Below are 19,271 nucleotides of genomic sequence, written 5' to 3'. Positions count from 1 at the left end.
CAGATTTCTCCTGTGTCATTAGTTCAAGGTCCGCATGTAGATAAAGTACCACACTTTTAATTATATTTCTCAAAATGTAATTATGTTGGCTTCCAACACAAAGAAATATAACATGTTGCAAGAATAAAAGTGGCACTTCAAATTAAAAGCTCTGCACCCAAAAAAAACTCACTGTAGGCCTACTTCAAATTAAGTAATGTGTTGTTTTTGGGTTTTTTTTTTACATCTTGACACATTTACTAGTCACTTGCATCCATTATATTTGAATAAACCTGAGGCTAGGGGGATTTTTATTTATTTTTGCATTGATTAGCAGCATCATTGACTTTAATGATTTATTATTTTTTGTGCCATGTCAGTTTAAAAACATACCTACACTATTCCCCCGAATATGCAAAAACCTGGGTTTGTCAATAAACCCCCATTAAAATACAGTGAATTAATATTTCTTTATGATTTTTTTCGCTAAATATTTCAACCAACTTCAGCACCAATCATAATGTTCATAATGTCACCCCTTTAAATGCCAGTTTTTGTAATGATACCACGATATTTATTATAGAAAAAGAGCCATAAAGATGGAAATATTGTTATAAACTTGAGGCTAAACTTGATTTTTTTAATAAGTCATTGATTAGCAGCATCATTGATTCTGATGATTTATTTTTTTATGCCAAATCTGTTTTTATGAACTTAAAAACATCGAACATAATGTGCAAAAATGTGGGTCTGTCAAGAAAACGGCACTAAAAAATATGATGGATTAATATTTATTAAGATTTCTTTTGTTAAATATCAGCTTGACTTCCCAAACTGATATTCGAGACGGCCCCAGACTCGCACAGCTGCTCACATCTTACTGTGTTTTTGTCTAATTCATCTCATCCTTTTTGTGCCCCCTGCCTCCCCGTAGATACCCAGATGTCAGCTGCAGCTCACACTCAGGCAGGTGCTCCAGTCTCGACCTGGGCCTGCTGGACTTTGGAGCCGCCTACACCGTCATACTCACAGAGGTCTGGATGCTCAATATACACGTTTATATTCGTCTCAGCAGTTCTACAACGTGACAAAACCCTCTGTGTGCTCTGACAGGAATCAGGTGAAATTAAGGTTAACAAGGTGGAGGATGTAAAAGCCAACAACGTGCACATTGCCTGGCAGATCCCCCAGTACGTCCTCATAACTATCGGAGAGGTCATGTTCTCCATCACGGGCCTGGAGTTCTCCTACTCACAGGTTTGTTTTGATACACTGAAATCTCTCTCTGCAGTATAAAAACTCTCCCATTACGCACTAAAAAGTCACCAGACAGAATTCAGCCTTCTTAGCAACATTTGAGGTGGAAAAAAGAAGGAAATGAAGATTTCTGTCTGTCAGGTGAGGCTTTCAGCATTTCTCTGGTGAATGAAATCTAGGACCAGTTATGTTAGAACCAGTGTTAACCCTTTGAAACCTGGATCGACAGCAGTTTTTCTTGTGCTGCATTCAGATGCCTTTCACAAGCATTTAGTCCTTTGGAAACTGAGAAAATTTGTTTAACTTCTTTGCAACACATGAAAAAAAAGCAGTGAGCGAGACGTTGGTGAAAGGCGACAAGAAAACGACCAGAAAATTAGTTAAAAAGACAGAGAGAAAATGATTTGAAAATATAAAAGGAGGAAAAAAATGTCCAGAAAAGTATATTAATATTACATATTTGAAATAACATTATAGAAAAGCATTTTATTTTTCAGGTCATTTCCTTGTTTTTTACATTTCTTTTCTTGCTAATTTCAAGGTAATTTTCTTGTATCTTTGTTGTTTTTGGGTAATTTCTTGTTAAGTTTCTCATTGACTTCTTTCCATATTTTTTAAAGAAAAAAGTTTTTTTGAGCAAAAAAAAAATTTGCTCAGATTTCAAAGGGTTAAGAGAGATATTTATGGTGGGTTTAGAAAACGCTGTTTTGACACTACTTTTGCATCATTTAGGAAGTAATGATCCCATTTTCTTGAACATTTAAATATTTGTTTGGGCTCAGAGCTGCTTGTCGTCTCCTTCCTTCTTTGACTGTGAATCTCTCTTTTCAGGCTCCAGCCAACATGAAGTCCGTCCTGCAGGCGGGCTGGCTGCTCACTGTCGCATTTGGGAATGTGATAGTGCTGATCGTGGCAGAGGGTGCGGGACTGGAGCAGGTACGACCTCATGGAGCAATTTAAGGACGGAGTAAAACAAATTTTAACTTTGACCTGAACTGCAGTTATCAGTCTAGATTGTTTTTATGTGAGTTGCGGTCTGCATTCTCTCCAAAATAATGGAAAATCGCGGTCGGTGGGTGTAGTTAGGTCTTAAATGTATGAATATATAAATAAATACATTAAAAAAACAATAGACAAATGCTGAAATATATACAGAAATAAATGCAGAGGTATTAGTAGTTGCACAAATATAGAAAAGAATTATAGATATTTAATTATTTCCTATTTAATTATTATTTTTTTATTATTCCAACATTTTTTAATTTATCCTTTTCTGTCATATATTTATGTATTTATTAATTATTTATTTACCTCTGTAGTTTTTTTTTACACCTACTTTGTACATTTATTTATTTATTTATTTCAATAGTTACACATTTATTTATTTATTCCTGTATTTATTTTAAAATGTATGTCTTTCTTTCTGTATTTTTTTTCTCATTTATTTTGTGCCTATACTTTTACTAATTTATTAATGCATTCTTTTTTTTTGGTATTTTTTAAAATTCATTTTCCTATTCATTCATACATTTATTTACTTATTTGTGTGTTTGTTTATATGTTACTTTATTTATTTGTTTATATATTCCTGTATTCATTGAGACACTTTTGTCACTTTTGATCCTCCATAAATAACCAGTAAATGTTTTCTCAGTGGAAAGAGTTCCTGCTGTTTGCCGGCCTTCTGTTGGGCGTCTGCATCATCTTCTCCATCATGGCGCACTTCTACACCTACGTTGACCCCAGTCAGCTGGACAAATACCTGGAGGAAGATGACGATGATAAGGTGAAGAATAAAACGAGTGACATGCGCCTGCACAAAACGGGGAAGAGCACCAGATTGTAACCGTGCCTCGTAACGCGCATCATCTTCCTCACTGGAGCTCCAGAGGCGCCGGATGAGTGATGTGAAGGTAACCTTTTTTTAAAAAATTGTTTCATGTTTTCATTCTGAGGTACGTTTCTGTGATATCGAAGCACTAAGATGTGATCGTGGGACATTTGTATTTGTTTGTCGCAACTTTTAATATATTACGTGAAGCATTTCTTAACACTCCAGAGAGCAGGAAAATATTTTGTGAATGAGACTGAATTTATGAAATAGTGTTTAAAAGAAGCAAAGAACGACGTGATTTCCGGCAGCGTGATCAATGGTGTTATTACAAATGAACGTCAGATGTTGTGCTGTGTATATTTGTTGCGTATGTCAAAATTTTCTATTTCCTGTGACGCTTAAAAATAATCAAAACCGGTTCAGTCTTTGACAAAACCAATGGTTCAGTTGCGCCTTTAACAATTATACCACAAAGATTATAGCTACTGCTGGTTTTTGCATGTTAGTTCATTAACAGTTCAGATATCATTAATGGAAACCAAGTGTCTTTGAATGGTGTCTTACCGTTAAATAAGCTGCTGTTGACAGTCAGAACGCTCTGAAATAATTTTGCATTTTAGCATTTATTTGTTGTGCGTTAACTTATTGATTAGTAACGCAGTTGAAAGCAGGTACTGTAATAAAAACTGTTTTAAGTCGATATCTGAGATTTAGGAATATGGCAGCAATCTTCTTTTTATCGTCCGTCTTCTGGGTTTGATTTTCTGAAAACGAAGGAAATCTGCAGCCACTTGCACTAAAACTAATAATCCAAATACTTTTGACAAAAATCTAAGACAGGGAATTGTCTCTTTGAGGCAAGTTTTAGGTCTCTGCGAACTGAACCGAGTTAACAGCTAGCAGGTGGAAAATATCTAAATATGTATCAGTATTGTTAAAGCTGGGATCGGCAGAAATCTGAAAAAGTTTTCTAGAGCCTGCAAACAAAGCCAAGAGGTGCAGAAGTGTCAGTCCACTTAAATTACAATATGCTAAAAGTTTATTATGGGATTTTTTCCCAGGACGCCAGAATAAAACTGCCTGCCCCAGCTTTAATTATCATATATGTGAAATGTAGTTTATGTAGGAAAACAAGCAAACCAAGCGTATGATCCTTTAAAGTCATGAAGGACTTTTTTTTAACTCTGGGAAAGTTTAAATTGTGCTGCTCCCTATAAAGCTCTGTAAATAGACATGATGCATAAACTTGTTTTTTTTGCTGTTTGAAATTGTAAAGGAGATTAAAATGTGCATTGTTAAATTTGTGCCACAAAAAAAGCCTATTTTTTAGTTATAAATGTAAATATCTTCAATGAGGTTTCTAAAATGCTGTTTGTGTCAGCGAGGAACAAAGTGCAAGTAGCAAAAATGACTTTTATTACTCTGGCACACGTGCAGCCTTCCTCTCTGGGGGATGTGGGGCAGACCCTGACACGGCTTTCATCAGTCACCAGACCATTACGGTCAGCCTTCTGTGGTCGCTCAGTGACAATTTTCATAAGTAAATGACAGAGAAACATTATGCACAAAACAAATGTTCGCATCTCAGCAATATTAACTTGAATGATAGGGTTTATTAGCATACTGAAATGATTTAAGTGGCCGTTTGTCTTCCTCTGGAAGAAACAAACAGGATTAGTATGTGCAGGACAACAATGAGAGGAAATATTAGAGCGGCTTAATCGCGTCACTCATCGCATTACGATTAGTTTGGGTTGTGACTTCCGGGGGTTAATCTCCGGGGTACCTTGACAGATGAGAGGAGAAAAAAAATCAGAGTCTGCGTTAGTCTTTCCTCTCTCGCTTCTCGCTGCGGACAGAGCATTACCGGTCGCTCGGAGGATGGATTTCTTTTATCACTGCAGACTCCACCGAGACATCCGGAGCAGAAAACCCGAGACGACCTTAAACGGCTCCTGAAGCGCCGACAAGTGAACAAGCTTTAGGCTTCTGAATGCTGTTTACAGCTGGTGATTATTAAAGCTTCTGTTTGAAACTTTAAAGACAATCCTTGTTTTTAGCGACAGTAATATCTGAGGACGTTCAAAGGGATACTTTATGGAGTTTCAACCAGATTTAAAGAAAATAATGTGGATATTATGTGAAGATGAACTTTCTTCAATCTAAGCAGTGCCCGGATAACCCTCCGACCCCCCACACCGAAGCTCCGCCAAATCACGTCGTTTAAATCATTTGGGGGCATTTTTCTGGCTCTTGAAGCTGCTGCTTAAACTACAGGCTGTACTTGCGCTTTTTTGTTTTGCCCGACAACCGTGCCGCCTCCACCGCGCCGCCTCCACCGCGCCGCCTCCACCGCGGACTCAAAGATGAAAGAGCTGATCAAGAGACCCCCCACCCCCGTCTCTGTCTCTCAAACTCTGACCGAAATCTGATCAAACAGTAAAACTAACTGGTGCTGATCGAATATAAATCAAGATTATGCCTGTTTTTCACCTAAAATGTGTTTAGAAATGTTTTTATAATGCCCTGTTTCGTGAGACTTGAACAGGAAGTGGGCGCCACACTGCTTCCTGCGCAGTGAAAACTGGGCGAGTTTTAGGTAAAACTAAGCAGAACTGATCAAATTTAAACCAAGATCTGTTACTGTGTTTCATATTTCCTGCCTCAAATGTTTTACAGAAATATGTTTTTAGCTTCCCGTTTAACTATAACACAAGAACGCCGGTCGCCACAGTTTCACGCAGCCCAGCCCACATCACGTCACCCACCAGTGAGAGCGGTTAATGGTCTGATCAGGCGCGTTGCATTCTGGTAGTTGTAGGTTTTCTCTGGTCATGTAGCACCAATTTCAAAAGTATTTCCATCTTTCAACGGCAGAGACGGCCTAGTTTTATAAATATTATATAAAATAAGTTTTATCTGCACCTGCGACCCTTACGAGGACAAGCGGTTACAGAAAATGACTGACTGACTGAAGTTTTATCTGCAACCTATAAATAGAAATCTATTGATTTTATAAAATATCGGTCAGAACAGCAACAAACACGACTGAACATGATTGACCGCCAAAACATTGATATAATGCTGGAAAAACAATTGGGATCATATTAAAAAAAAAAAGTTCTCTAATGTTTCATGATATTTTTAGCCTATATCACGATACACAATATATATCTTATATACATACATATATCTTGATGTCTTGAAAAGTCCTCTGAACAAATGTAGACTACTGAAATACAAAATTAGGAGAGAAGCAAGGCACGGGAACCCGTATGACATCACATTTTTACGATTTTCTGGAAAAAAATTCAGCTCGAGTGCTTTACGTAGAAGTCAGTCCACCGGCTGTTAGAGGCCGCTGAGAAAGGCGGGTCAGGTCTCAGTTTTTATGTTTACAGTTATGTTACAACCTGTTCACCCACTGGAAATAAAAAATGAGTAATACATGTGTAAAGTTACAGAGAGCGCCTTTAAAGCTAAGATGGCGTGCAGGTCCTGTGGCTTCCTGTGTGCCTCTCCAGTAAAAGCTCAGTGACACGGCTGATGACGTCAGGATGCACCAGGCAGTCCAGCAGGTCGTTGGTGGTTATCGTTGTGTGTGCTGGTTCCTCACAATCGCCTGAGGAGTTTTCCGACGTCCCATCTGCAGCGTCACATGATCCACACCGAGTTAAATCGTGTTTTTCCTGGCACAGCCTGACAGCAGATGCAGGTTTGGCTCTCGGTGCTGCGTCCGAGCCGACAGCGGCGTCCTCTTGAGATCTGACGTCACAGTAGCTGGAAGATTCGTCCTCCAGGAAGTGCTCTTGCTGACAGCGTACAGGGACGAGATGTGGTCCAAAGGGAACACTGTAGGGCGCAGAACCCCCGACAGAATCGCTGTTTTTCTTGATTTGTCCTCTGGAGTCCCGCTTGACCGGATGGAGGTCTCTGGGGTCCTGGGTCAGTTTTCTGTGTCTCTCAGAACAGGCTCTCACTGCCAGGTTCACACACTGCATGTTCTCGTTATGAGACGCTACGCCTTCCTGCAGAAACAAAAAAAACAAGCTGTGACAGAGAGTTCCCCAAACTCCAGCTGCCCGCTGAAAAAACCACGTCGATGGCGCTGATGTTTACCGTGCGAGGCGTCGGGCCTCTCATAGAAATGTTAACGCCTCTTATTCAGTTGTCCCTCCTTCACAGGTGCACATTTAAAGCCTCTCAGTTATTTACCCTTCGAAACCTGGATTTCCGTCAGCTTACTCGTTCTGCGTTCAGATGCCTCTCACAAGCTACATAACCCTTTGAAACCTGAGCAAATTGGTTTAATTTCTTTCAACTTAGCAAGAAATGTCCTTAAAATTGTGAGAAATTAGTAAAAAACTTTTTAAAAAATCAACAAAAAATGATAAGAAATGACTAGAAAATCAGTTTTTAAAAATCTCTCTATTATATAACTGATGCAACTATACATTTATTTAAATTCGTATTTGGATTTTATTTATTCTCTTTATTTTCTTGATAGCTTTTTTTGTTTGTTTTTGCTTATTTTCAGGCAATTTTCTTGTCACTGTTTTAAGTTTTAAGTCATTTTAAGTTGCTCATCACCTTCTCCCCATGTTTTTGAATGAAATTTGCTCGGGTTTTAAAGGGTTAAGAGGCAGGTGTTTCTGCACTGAATTTCAGTTGATGGTTTAGCTGATTCACCTGATGATGACGTCATTTTTCACCATATTTGGCATATGGAGAAAACACATGCCATGTCCACAAAGAGCACTGTCACAATCAATCCAGCTGTTAATCGCTGACATATTTCAGGCTGTGATTAAAAAAAATCATCTTTGCATGTAGTTTATTGAAAATAATTCAATTTTTGGTGTGATGATGTCATCATGACAAAAACCAGGCATTTAAAGGGATGAAATTCTGAAAATGAATGAATATTTAATATTGATATTGGTTAAAAAAATAAACTCCATGAAAGTAGAAAGTTCTATTAATGTATAATGTACTGAAAGCTGGTTTTTGGAAAGCGTATTTTGTGTGCAGAACGGTACGAGTGTGCTTTATGTTAAAGCGGGCCCTAAGGGTTAACAGTTGAAATCTAATACTCTTTAAAACACCTCACAGTCCTCTAGATCACATTGTTTGTATTGTTAGAAGTGGACATTAACACTTTCAGACTCCGCTCTGGTGTTTTTCAGAGTTAGAACAGAAACGAGTGCCTGTTAATCTTTCACAGAAAACTGCAGCTCATGTTTTTGATTTTCCTCTTTCACGGCTGCATAATTAACGTTACCTCAGTGGGGTTGAGCCAGTCGTCAGGGTCGTCGTCACTTTTGAGGGCGCAGACGACAGCCTCACCGACTCTCGCCACGTCATCTGCTTCCTGTGCGGGAGCAGAAAGCAAAGCGTGAGTGCTGCGGATAATTACACCGAGATAAAGGCGCGGTCTGCGGGCGCGCTGTGTTTGTCTGTGACCTTGCAGGGAGAAGCTGGAGAGGAACCTGCTCTTTGGATAAACATTTGTCTCGCTGTGGGGGCTTTTCATGCGGCACACACTCCTCGTTGCGCACGCACACGCACGCACACGCACACACACACACACACACACACACACACACACACACTCACACACTCATCATTATGACAGGGGATCTTTTTACCGCCACGCCGGTTCATTACTGAAAGCTCAGAGGGGACTCTGTCAGAGGGGCTGCTTACCAGCTCGATCCAGGAGTTGACGCTGACAGTGAGCGGGTCCACAGAGTCCACATAGTGCCACCAGTGTCGGGGGACATAAAGCACCTGAGCAGACGAGATTAAAAAAAGTCCTCAAGTGGTTTCAAAGATCACATGACATCACCCACTTTCCTTCTTTGTAGTCGCTCTGCATCTCAGTGTCGCCGTTTTGGGTATCTTTGCGGTCATTTTGTGTCTCCTTGTATACATTTTGTCTGAATACCGAGCTTAAGCATTCTCGATGCATTAAAAAGCCAGACGTTAACGGGTTTTTTGTGTAGTGGGAATGAAGCTAAACTTAATTTCTTTCAAGTCATTTTGTGTCACTTTATATTCATTTTGTGTGTCTGTTTTCATTTTGGGTACCTTTGTGGTCATTTTTCATGCCTCTGCAGGCGTGTCTCTTTCTGTTTGGGTTGTCTGTGGAGTCACTTTGTGTCTGTATTTTTCCGTGTCTCTTTGTATATATTTTGTGCCTTATCATATTCACTTTGTGTCTCTGTATTCATTTTGAATGCCTATGTAGTTGCTCTGCATCTCTTTGTAGTCATTTTGGGTGTTTTTGTTGTTATTTTGCATCTCTTTTTAGTCATTATGTGTCGCTGTAGTTGCTTTGTGTCTCTTTGTAGTCATTGTGAATATGTTTGTGGTCATTTTGAATCTCTTTATAGTTTATTTGTGTCTCTCTGTAGTCATTTTGGAAATGGTAGTAGTAATTTTGCATCTCTTTGCAGTTAACCATCCTGTTCATCCACCAGATGGCAGCATTGACCTTCCCCCTCGCTGGCTGTCAGCGGTTCGTTCCTTCGTATACAGCGACTCTATTAAAACAGGCGAGCCTTATTGATCCTCTGCCTCCTCAGCAGCGCTGATGCATTCATGGCTGCAGCCTGACGAGACGCGAGGAACGAGCTGTCCTTTATTTGATTTGCTGAGGTGGAGCAGACTTGTGAGAGATTGCTGTAGATACCAAAACAAAATCTATTGTGTCAACAGCTCAAGTATTTACGACAGCGAGGAGAAAAGAATCTAAACACAAAAGTCCACTTGTAGCTTTTCCACTTACGCCAGAACAAAAGACAGCCTTGAACCGAGACAGCGGTTTGTGGTATCTTTGTGGTCTTGTTGTGTCTGTGGGTGTTTTGCCACTTTTTGAATCTCTTTGTAGTTTCTTTGAACCGCAGTGTAGTCGTTCAGGGTAACTTTGTAGTCATTTTGGATCTCTTTGTAATTGTTTTGCATCTCAGTGTAGTCGTTTTGGTTATCTTGGTATTCATTTTATGTGCCTTTTTAGTTTCTTTGCATCTTTTGCAGTCACTTTGCATCTCTCTATAGCCGTTTTGTGTCTCTGTAGTCATTTTGTGTCTCTTTGTATTCATTTTGTGTGTCTTTGTAGTTGCTTTGTTGTCACGGTAGTTTTGGGTTGTTGTTACGGGTAGCTTTTTGGTCATTTTTAAATGGTTTTGAGTTGCTTTTTGTGTCTTTGTGCTCTTTATGAGTCTTGTTAGCCATTTTGCACGTCGTTTAATGTTTCTTTGTGGTCATTTTGAATCTCTTGTTTTATATATTTTGCTTGTGTTCATTAGTGTTTTTTTTTATGTTTGACTTTACTTGAAAGCTGTAAAACATTTTTTTTCTCCACATGGTTGAGAATAAACATCACTGCTCCAAATTACCTCGACCCTTCTGGCCAGGACGGGTCTCATTTAAACCCAAAATATCTTGACGGAAGTGCAGTGAAAGACAGAAGCTGATAAGTGGAAATAAAAGAGTTGGGGCTTTATCATTTTCCATTAGGTGGAATCAGTGTAAATGACTTTGTGACGCATCAGCCGTGACCCCGACCTGCACGCTGCCTCGCCGGCCTTCAGCGTGACGTGGCAGCTGGCTTTGGTGCTGCTGATAGGAGTGTTTTTAGTGCACCGCAGGAGCTCAGGCGCAGGCAGATAGTGAAAGGAGACAGATGGCTAATTGCTTTGTCACCATTTTGACTCTTGAGGAACAAAACAATGCAGCTGGAATCTGAAATAAGGCAAAGTGGGACACACGCATCAAAGAGTTTCGCGGTAATTCAGAGTTGGGACAACTAGTTCAAAAGTAGCCGAGGACATATCGGAAAAAAATGAGGGCGACGTGACAGCCACCTTCTGATTACACAACAACTCAATCATAACTGTGACTCTCTCTGAACTGCATCTAAAGCAGAGGACGGGAACCTGACTGCTCTGTCGCTTCAACTACTGAACCTGACCGCGTTTCTCTTCTGCTGACGAGACAACGAGAGTGATGACGCAGCTTAACCTTCCACCTCCGTCAGTTTAAAAGCTCGAGCTGTCACCGAGAAGGCCAGATTTTAATTGGGACACGAGTCACGACCGTTGCCTTGCATCACACTTTTAATGGAGGACACCACGACAAATAAATCTCGCTGTTGCGTCTGCTTTTACATGTTTGCTGCTTAAAGACCGATAAAGTTTTATTTTATGGTTATTGCTTTCTGTGTCACGAGCAGTTCATCATATAAACGCAGAGCCACGGCGTTACAGAACATCACACTTCAGTAAATCACCGGGGTTTCACAGTGTCTAAATAAGCGGTTTTAATGTGTTTTAGTTTAATGTTTGACAAAAAAAGGGCCTGGGACGTAATGACGATACCGTACAGGTAACTCACTATTTGCTATGATACACAATTCAATATAACTACTTTTTGACAAATTTTGACTGACACTAAATGACATTTATTCTTCCTTCTGATGTGCACATGGTTGTTTTCATTTTTTTTCTTCCATTTTTGTGATAGTGTCAACTGCTGATTATTTTCTCAATTAATAGTTTTCTTTAACAGGAGAAAAAGAAAAACAGGAAAAAAACATCACAACTGGGAAGCTGGAACGTGAATGCTTGAAACTGTTGCTTCAAAAGTGACTCAAACATTCATCAGTTATAAAAATAGTTGATTATTTATTTTTCAGTTAACCAATACATGCTAATATTTTGTCTTTTCTTACAGATAAGAATTTAATCTTTAATTTATAAACCGGGGTTTTCGCTGTATGAACATATAAAAAGCTGTGAGGAGCATCTGGACGAGTCGAGGCCGTGAATGTGTAATATCTCACCCGAAATCTTAGTTCATTGTCACTTCGCTCCACCAGCAGGTCTGTGTTGGCGTGGCTGAGCTTAACTCGACTTTAATGAGACGACTTTTCACTGTGATTTATTTTTTCCTCATTTTTCAGTGGTGACACAATGTGCTGAAGCTCCAGCTGGCAGCGTTTCGTTTTGCCACTTTCAGATGGTTCTAATTTAAAAAATAATTTTCCTTATTTTATTATATGCGAGTACAGTAACCATTAACTAAGAGGAGCTCCATAGATCACATAATTTATTTCTGTTTTTAAAAAATGAGATTAAAAATGAATTATTTGGTTTAAATGAGGTCCTTGAAAATGGAAAAAAAGTGCTTGAAAAAGTCCTTGAATTTAATTTTGTAAAGTCTGTGTGAACTCTGTTGCAAGGCTCTGTGTTAACTAACTTGATTTAGAAAAATAGCAATCTGAAGATGTTATTTATTATAAAATATCGTTACCTCTCAACACATTATTGTGATAAATCAGTTCCATCTTCACAGAGAACTTTTTCATAAATATGTTTATTATTGTTAATGGTTCTAAATCATGTATAAATGTGGAGTTTAGGGTTACTCCCTAATACTAAAGAAATAATAATAATGATAATAAAAAACCAAACAGGTAAAACCTGCAACAAGATAAGGAATAAACATATTTGGTTAAAATGAAATGTAACGCCTTTAGATAAACAGTGTTAATATTTCTGGCCAGGGGCAGGTTTGTTTTTTTTTCTAATAAAATCAGCATGTGTGCATTTTTTCTGAGACGTTGAGACCTCTGATAGTTTACTCTTAATTTAATTGTTCTTTCTGGCATTAAATGTATGTAGAGCAGCTGAAGGAAATGGATGTGTTTTAGTTGTTGGCTTTCCCGAGCTTAAACGCTTCTGTTTACTTTTGCTGCTCGATTTCATTTGCTAATTTTGTCATTTTTAGGTCAGCACCAGTTATACTCCGTTTTGTTATACTCAATATACGTATGTAAACCAAAAACTTTTTGAGGGCATAACTGGTAACATTTATCCAATAGTGTGATTTCTGCGTCACATCATATATGTGCATTGTTAAATACTGTAATAATCCTGACCTGTCCCGGCTGCAGAGTGACGGTGTGCATCCTCGCCCCCTTAAATTTAGGGAACCTCCTCAGGTCTGGGTGGAGAACATCCACCTGGCTGAAGACGCTGGACTCCTCATAGGGGATCCTGGTGGGGTACAGCCTCACAGTGTCCTCTGGAGAGAAAAGGTGCCAGCGCTTCCTACGCACAGGAAACGCCACGGTTAGAAACGACTTCAGACCAAAAGAACAGAACAAGATGCTCGAAATTAAAACTTTTAATAGGAAATACTAGAAATTATTAAACATTTTTTTAATTGCGATGGAGCTGAATTTGACTTACATTCACCCAAAAGACATCCCAAAATATGCCAATAATGAAAAGAGAAAGTAAAATCCAAAACATTTTTCATCTAAATTCTGGGAAATTATTAACAATTGCAAATCCATCATGAAAAACAATCCAGTTTTTCCTCCTTCAAAGAAAAATTAATTATATTACCAAAAAAAACCACTCCCTGAATAACTTGTGTCTTGCTGCTGTAAAATCACTCTGCCATTATTGTTTTCTGTTCACAAATGTCATCACATCGACCAGCAGTGTTTTTGTATTTTCATGGATCAGCCGTTTCGAAGAACAGCTTGGGCCGAGTTTCATTCCTTTTGAGATCAATACCAAATAAAAGAGCCTGCGACCCAATCACAAGGAGTGAGATAAACTGTTGCTCTCTGGGAGAACAGTGGAGTGAGATAAGATACAAAAAGACCTTTTCCCTTTAGTTTCTCTACTCGCTGTGTCCCATACAGCGCCTCGCTCTCAGTCTCCATTTCCCTCCCGCACGGGTGAGCTCTGCCACAAATTAACTTTCTTTCTGTGGCAGCGGACAGGTCACGCTCTGTGTGAGCTGGTTACATACAGCTGCGGTTCTGAACCGTCTTGATGCTCAGTAACAACTCCTCTCTTTTAAGGGCACAAACCCACGATCACAGGGATGACGGGGCATCACCTCGCCGTGGTTATACATTATCTCTTTAACTTTTAACTGTTGCCCAAATCGATGAATGTGTTCATGCGTTTTATTATAACACTTTCTGACCAAAATGACTCTTGCTACAGCATGCACACTCTGTAGCTACGACCGAGCACTTCTGCGTACGTCAAAACAGTGACGTTTTTGACTGTTGTGACGATTAGATAGTGGAAAATATATAGAATAGCTTTTTGTAATGTTTCTTTATTTCATTTGGACCTTTGGCTCAATAATGCTAATACCCCTTTTCCACCAAAATTAGTGCGTGCAAACAGGTTTTTTAAATAAGTGTAATAGACTGCTTTCCCATTGACAGTAGAGCAGACGTGTACACGGCTCTGCAGCAGATGAGTATGGCTTTCTGTGTGTGTGTGTGTGGTTGTCTTGTTTGGGTTTTTTTTTAGATTTTTTTAGGCGTATTATGTTTAACGTAACTTTCAGGCCAGCAAATATGTAAATCGTAGAAAGCAGCATGGAGGCCTGTAAAAACAGTGGTTACTTTTCTTTATACATGACTCACTTTTTCAGTCCCTCTTTCAAACTTGGTTCAGTCTAATTTGAATCGATGTTTCGGCGCTGCTTAGGCAGATGTATGGTATTTAGTGGTGGCACGTCATTGCATCTTGTCGGTTAAGTGTCTAAAAATTTGCACTTTTCCATCAGTGCTGGTTAAAAACCAGTATATTGTAGTGTTTCACTACAATATATGATGTTTTTTGGATTCATTTTACTACTATATAACACACGCGAGGATTGTCCTTACCGTCCTTGTACCTGCAGCACCAAGTTACAGCCATAAGAGTCCAGGTGGCATGGCGTGTTGGCCCCCTCTGTGCCGATCCATAAGGTGCTCTCCCTCCCATTACGTCCCTCAAAACCAAACTCGGACCACTTTACATCCTGTGAGACACACACACACACACACACACACACACACACACACACACACACACAAACACAAATTCAAAGCAATGTGAAAACATAAATAACAGTCTGACTTTTTAAATTACGCTCTTTTTGTCCACGATAATGACGTGACACGGAGACAAGACTCACATTTTCACAACTGTCACAACTCTGCTATAAACTCACCGATGTACCCCCACCTCATCAGCTGCTTTGACAGGGCCTATTATAGGTGACCAATGGAGGTCTCTGTGTAGAGAAACCCAGCTACAGTATTTGTCATCTTTCAAGGAAAACGGGCCTGTCAATCACGTCCCGTCAGAGCACAAAGGTGTAGCAATCACGACAGCATCCCGAATAATGAAGTCATTACCATACATGCAGGCAGCTGTAAATGACAGACTGGTCAATCTAGCCTTCAGGCAGCCTTTTTCCTCGGTGCCATTTATCCTGCAAAAAGCCCACGTCTGCCCGTCTCAAAGGCATGAATGTCAGCTGGTAATAATTGCAGGTGGATGCCCAATAAAAATTTATCACGGAGATAAAAATGAAATGAACGCGTGGCGGTGGTTTGAGAAAGGATGGCACTTTTATGTCTTTACCTACCGGAGGACAAGAATAGCAGCTAATATAAAGTCGTTATAGGCAAAAGCTTAACATTTTAATTGAAAATGTCAAACAAGGGAAAACAATGTGAGAATAAAAATGAGCATCTTGGGCAAAAAGGAATATTTTATGTAAAGGAATATTTTGGTGCTTTCAATTTGCATTATTTTTCATTTAATGTTTAATTTATTGATAAGCCGAAGCTCTTTCAGCTAGATAAAGAGGTAAAAGCATGAACAATATTTTTTGAAATTTAACTTTAAGAAACCAGTTCCTAAATGTGTTTATTATCATCTTTAAGAAAAGTTGGTGTTTTTAAATTTTCTTGACTTTGTCTGCTTCGACTGTAGGTGATGTCATACATGACTAGCTCCACCGCTGTGATGGCCTTAAATGACCCACACTGAAACAGTCTAGACTAAATAAATAGTAATAGTATATATTTTTTATTTTGGGGTATGGTTGACCAGTAACCAGAAAAATCTGACCCGACATCTAAACACGTGCTGTATGTACACAGAGAGCCAATTACCTCAAACATGGACGGCTGTTCTTGAAACAACATAGCAATGTATTTGTAGTCAGCATAGGCCCAGTATTCTGATTTGGGGTATTCACAAAAAGGCCCTAAATCTGCCCCGGCCTGGTCCTTTGTCCAGCTGAGAAACTGCTCCAGTTTGGCCTCCACGTAGGAACACTGGGTTTCAAACAGAGGTGCTGTGAGAGTGTAAGAATATAGAGAGAAAAAGTACAAGAAAGAAGAGTAATCACTGGAAAATTGTGATAACGTTTCTGTTAAACAATTCAAATGTTCTTTGCTAAAAAAAATGCAATTCATAAAGCAGAATCCCGGCACTATGCATCATCAAACAGGCATGGCTTTTTATTTTACCCACTTTTATGAGAAAAATAAATCACAGTTGTAGCGATTTACTCTTGCGTGTGTTTTAGTAAACAAAGTGCGTCCACGGTTGAGTGATGGAATTTATAACCCGTCGTGAGCGATGCCCTCCTGTCAGCTGGTACAGCTGAAAAAGATGATTTAGAAATCTAATTAGCTCGCCTTTATCAGAGGACGCGCCCGCTGTTATTCATCACGGGAGGAGTCATTACTGGAGCGGCTCTGGAGCTACACGGACGTCAAAATACACCAGATGCTCAAAGACAACAACCCTGTCTTTTTTCCTTTTGCTTATGTGACAGTTTAAATCAGATCATTAAACAGCCTCCAATACTTCATTAGGTCCCGCTAACTACAGACTAATCTGTCAATTATCACGTGTCAGAGGATGAACTCCGCAACACTGCAGGCAGTTACGTGCTGCCTGAAAACTGCGTGAAAGCAGATAACTGCAACATGAGGCTCTGTGCATTAATGTGATCAAAAACAGAAGAGCGTATAAACTTACCATTCTGAAATTGATAAATGATCAATTATGCGGGAAGTTTAGAATGGGAAAATAAAACTGCTCCTGTTGCCAACAGGAAAGTGCTTTTTTTGGCAAGACCATTTTGGATTAATGTCTCAGAGTAGAGAGGAACGTTTGTATAAGGAAAATCACTGACTCTTCAATCATGTTTGTTTGGAGAAACATTTCAAGTTCTAATGTATCAAAAGTTACTTTTTAAAGTGCATTTTCAGCTGTTTTAGGACTAGAAAAAAAGCAAAGGTTTAAGATTTTAAAGAATGCAAATCCTGGGATGGAGTCTGGACTCAACAAAGTCTTGATTTTTTTTTTCTAATTTAAATATTACTCTAGTTTCAGTTTTCTTATTATGTGTATATGTATATTTTCTATTCTTATATTTCAAAAACATGGGAAGAAGGCATTGAGCACTTATCAAGAAAGGATCGAAAAATTTGTAAAATAAAAATAAAATAGTCAAAAGTTACAATAAATGACCGAAAAATTAGCAATAAAAAAATTTAACGACCCGAAAAAATTCTAAAATGAAAAACATATATACATATATTTTCTGTAACATCATTTTTTCCCCTAATTTTCTATTCATTTTCAGTCTTTCTCTCTCTTTTTAAAAACTTACTTTCAGGTCATTTTCTTTTCACATTTCACCAATTTCTCACTTGTTGCCTTTAGTTCATGTTTGTCGAAAGTCATTAAACCAATCTGCTCGGTTTTTAAAGGTTTAAATGTTTGTGAAAAGCATCTGAATGCAGCACAAGAAATTGATGTCACTGGTTTTAAGGGTTAATTACAGATGAATTATTTTAGCTCGGATCTGGCTGAATTAATCCTCTGGTCTTACTGTTAGTCTCCTCTTTCCTCCCAAGTCTGAATCGGATGAGTTTGTCACCGAGGCAACCTGACAGGTGCTCTACCGTCCAGTGGAGAACAGGCCAGCCACCGGTCATGTTCATGAAGACGGCGGGCTGCTGCAGGTGATGCAGAATCCTCTGGGTCTCCTCTGGGCTGAAGGGGTTAAAAGAGTCCTGAGCAGCCATGTTCTGTAGTTCACACTGATAATGGGACGAACACAGAGGATGTAAATACAGACAACCTGATAAACAACTGCTGTTTGCTTTGTTGTGCTGTTAACTTAGCAGCCCATCATGGACCATGTCTTATCTTTTGTAGGATAAAGGTGAACAAGACTGTGTATTTTTCCACCCGCTGAAAAAAATGTCTGTTTTTTTGTCTGTACTGTAATTGCTCCTCTATAAGTGCTCTGTTACTTCATGAACATTTAAAAAATAAACAATTATCTAATATTAGTACTGCAACTTAGTAGTATCATTATTACTACAAATGCATTTCACCTTGTACTGTAGCTATATATACGATAATGTGCTAAATCATACTACACTAATAGGTTACACTTTACTGACACATCATTCACGATATTACATTTCTATTTTGCTAATGTACTGCAGACAAAGTGTCATTAATGTGTTTATTCTTCTGGTGTAAGTCGTTTACATAATAACTGACCCACTATTAACTACTTTGTCTCGTAACTTGTCACTCTGTGTTGAAATGCACTTGTATAATGCATGTATTTACACATATGCTAGTTATGTTTACCTCTAATTTGTACTTACATATTTACAAGAGACATATGAATTAGACAGGTATGTGTCATTAGATCATTTTAAGTGTATGCTGTTTATTCTCAGACATGATGGTTTTTATTGTTTTCATTATATACTTTACCTTTAACCCTTTCATTACTTGTCAGACTTTAAGTAGTCAGTTCTTAGTTATTAACCGCCTGATTGAACTAGTTCTTCGCTCTATCAGCATAACGTGGCTAACGTTAACTAGCTTTACGTAACAGAATGAGCAACTTGTATTTAATGAGCGAAGAATTTTGCTTATCAGACAACTCAGATACAACAAAATCAACTTCTTTTCCTTATCGATCGTCCATTTATTGTCAGACTACAAGATCGATTACTGTATTTGTTTCAGCTAACAGTTTGACGATCCCGTTAGCTAGTTTATGAACGTTAGCTAAACCGATAATATCCCGGGAAAGCTACTGTTAGCTAGCTTCGCGGAAAATGAGGCGTCTTTTGACAAAACAACTCACCTTTCACTACACGTGCAGTTGAGGTTCAGGCGGAAGTAAACAAACCTCACATGACAGTGAACGGCTTCTTTTTTCATCTGCAACACCTCACTGTGAATCTACTCCATTTCGGCTCTGTGGCCGCTGCAAGAGCTCCACTCCAGCTAATGACACGAGGGAGCCAAAATGGCGGCGCAGCGGTTACAGTTTCAAT

At 39.0% G+C, this 19,271-nt stretch overlaps 2 protein-coding genes across 4 annotated transcripts in view; one reads left to right on the top strand and one right to left on the bottom strand.

Moving 5' to 3' along the window:
* slc15a2 (solute carrier family 15 member 2) overlaps positions 1 to 17,884 on the top strand; it is a 37,320-nt gene extending 19,436 nt beyond the window's left edge. The window contains exons 20-24 of one of the 2 annotated variants that reach the window (XR_006106173.1): positions 914 to 1,013; positions 1,093 to 1,236; positions 2,068 to 2,172; positions 2,891 to 3,149; positions 17,820 to 17,884. Coding sequence is in view for 1 of the 2 variants with exons in the window: in XM_042494085.1 (XP_042350019.1) it covers positions 914 to 1,013; positions 1,093 to 1,236; positions 2,068 to 2,172; positions 2,891 to 3,082 (541 nt within the window). In the remaining variant the exon portion in view is untranslated. Of the gene's footprint in view, positions 1 to 913; positions 1,014 to 1,092; positions 1,237 to 2,067; positions 2,173 to 2,890; positions 4,388 to 17,819 lie in introns of those variants that run through there. The other variant, XM_042494085.1, reaches the window with a different exon arrangement.
* hspbap1 (hspb associated protein 1) lies at positions 5,559 to 19,216 on the bottom strand. Of its 2 annotated transcripts, XM_042494086.1 has the most exons (8): positions 19,079 to 19,216; positions 17,795 to 18,005; positions 16,059 to 16,243; positions 14,778 to 14,914; positions 13,014 to 13,185; positions 8,777 to 8,860; positions 8,352 to 8,441; positions 5,559 to 7,098 (listed from the first exon to the last, which is right to left on the bottom strand). In XM_042494086.1, the coding sequence occupies exons 2-8, from the start codon at positions 17,988 to 17,990 to the stop codon at positions 6,550 to 6,552; spliced, it is 1,413 nt and encodes a 470-aa protein (XP_042350020.1). In that variant the 5' UTR covers positions 17,991 to 18,005; positions 19,079 to 19,216; the 3' UTR covers positions 5,559 to 6,549. The 2 variants fall into 2 exon arrangements, with proteins under 2 accessions (XP_042350020.1, XP_042350021.1); XM_042494087.1 differs by lacking the exon at positions 19,079 to 19,216 and having other exon boundaries at positions 17,795 to 18,173.
* Positions 19,217 to 19,271: the final 55 nt, after the last annotated feature.

The sequence above is a fragment of the Plectropomus leopardus genome, chromosome 10 (assembly GCF_008729295.1).
Source record: "Plectropomus leopardus isolate mb chromosome 10, YSFRI_Pleo_2.0, whole genome shotgun sequence".
Classification (NCBI taxonomy): Eukaryota; Metazoa; Chordata; class Actinopteri; order Perciformes; family Serranidae; genus Plectropomus; species Plectropomus leopardus.
The sequence above is the reverse complement of the archived record's forward strand: the minus strand, read 5'-3'. Positions and strand labels throughout refer to the sequence as shown.

What these genes read in the sequence shown, in the direction of transcription:
- hspbap1 (XM_042494086.1), bottom strand. Translation starts at nt 17,990, where the DNA reads ATGGCTGCTCAGGACTCTTTTAACCCCTTCAGCCCAGAGGAGACCCAG. An exon ending in GTGCTGCAGGTACAAGGACG is followed by an intron (nt 13,186 to 14,777) that starts GTAAGGACAATC and finishes TCCTGTGCGTAG; the next exon opens with GAAGCGCTGGCACCTTTTCT. An exon ending in TCACTCTGCAGCCGGGACAG is followed by an intron (nt 8,861 to 13,013) that starts GTCAGGATTATT and finishes TCGTCTGCTCAG; the next exon opens with GTGCTTTATGTCCCCCGACA.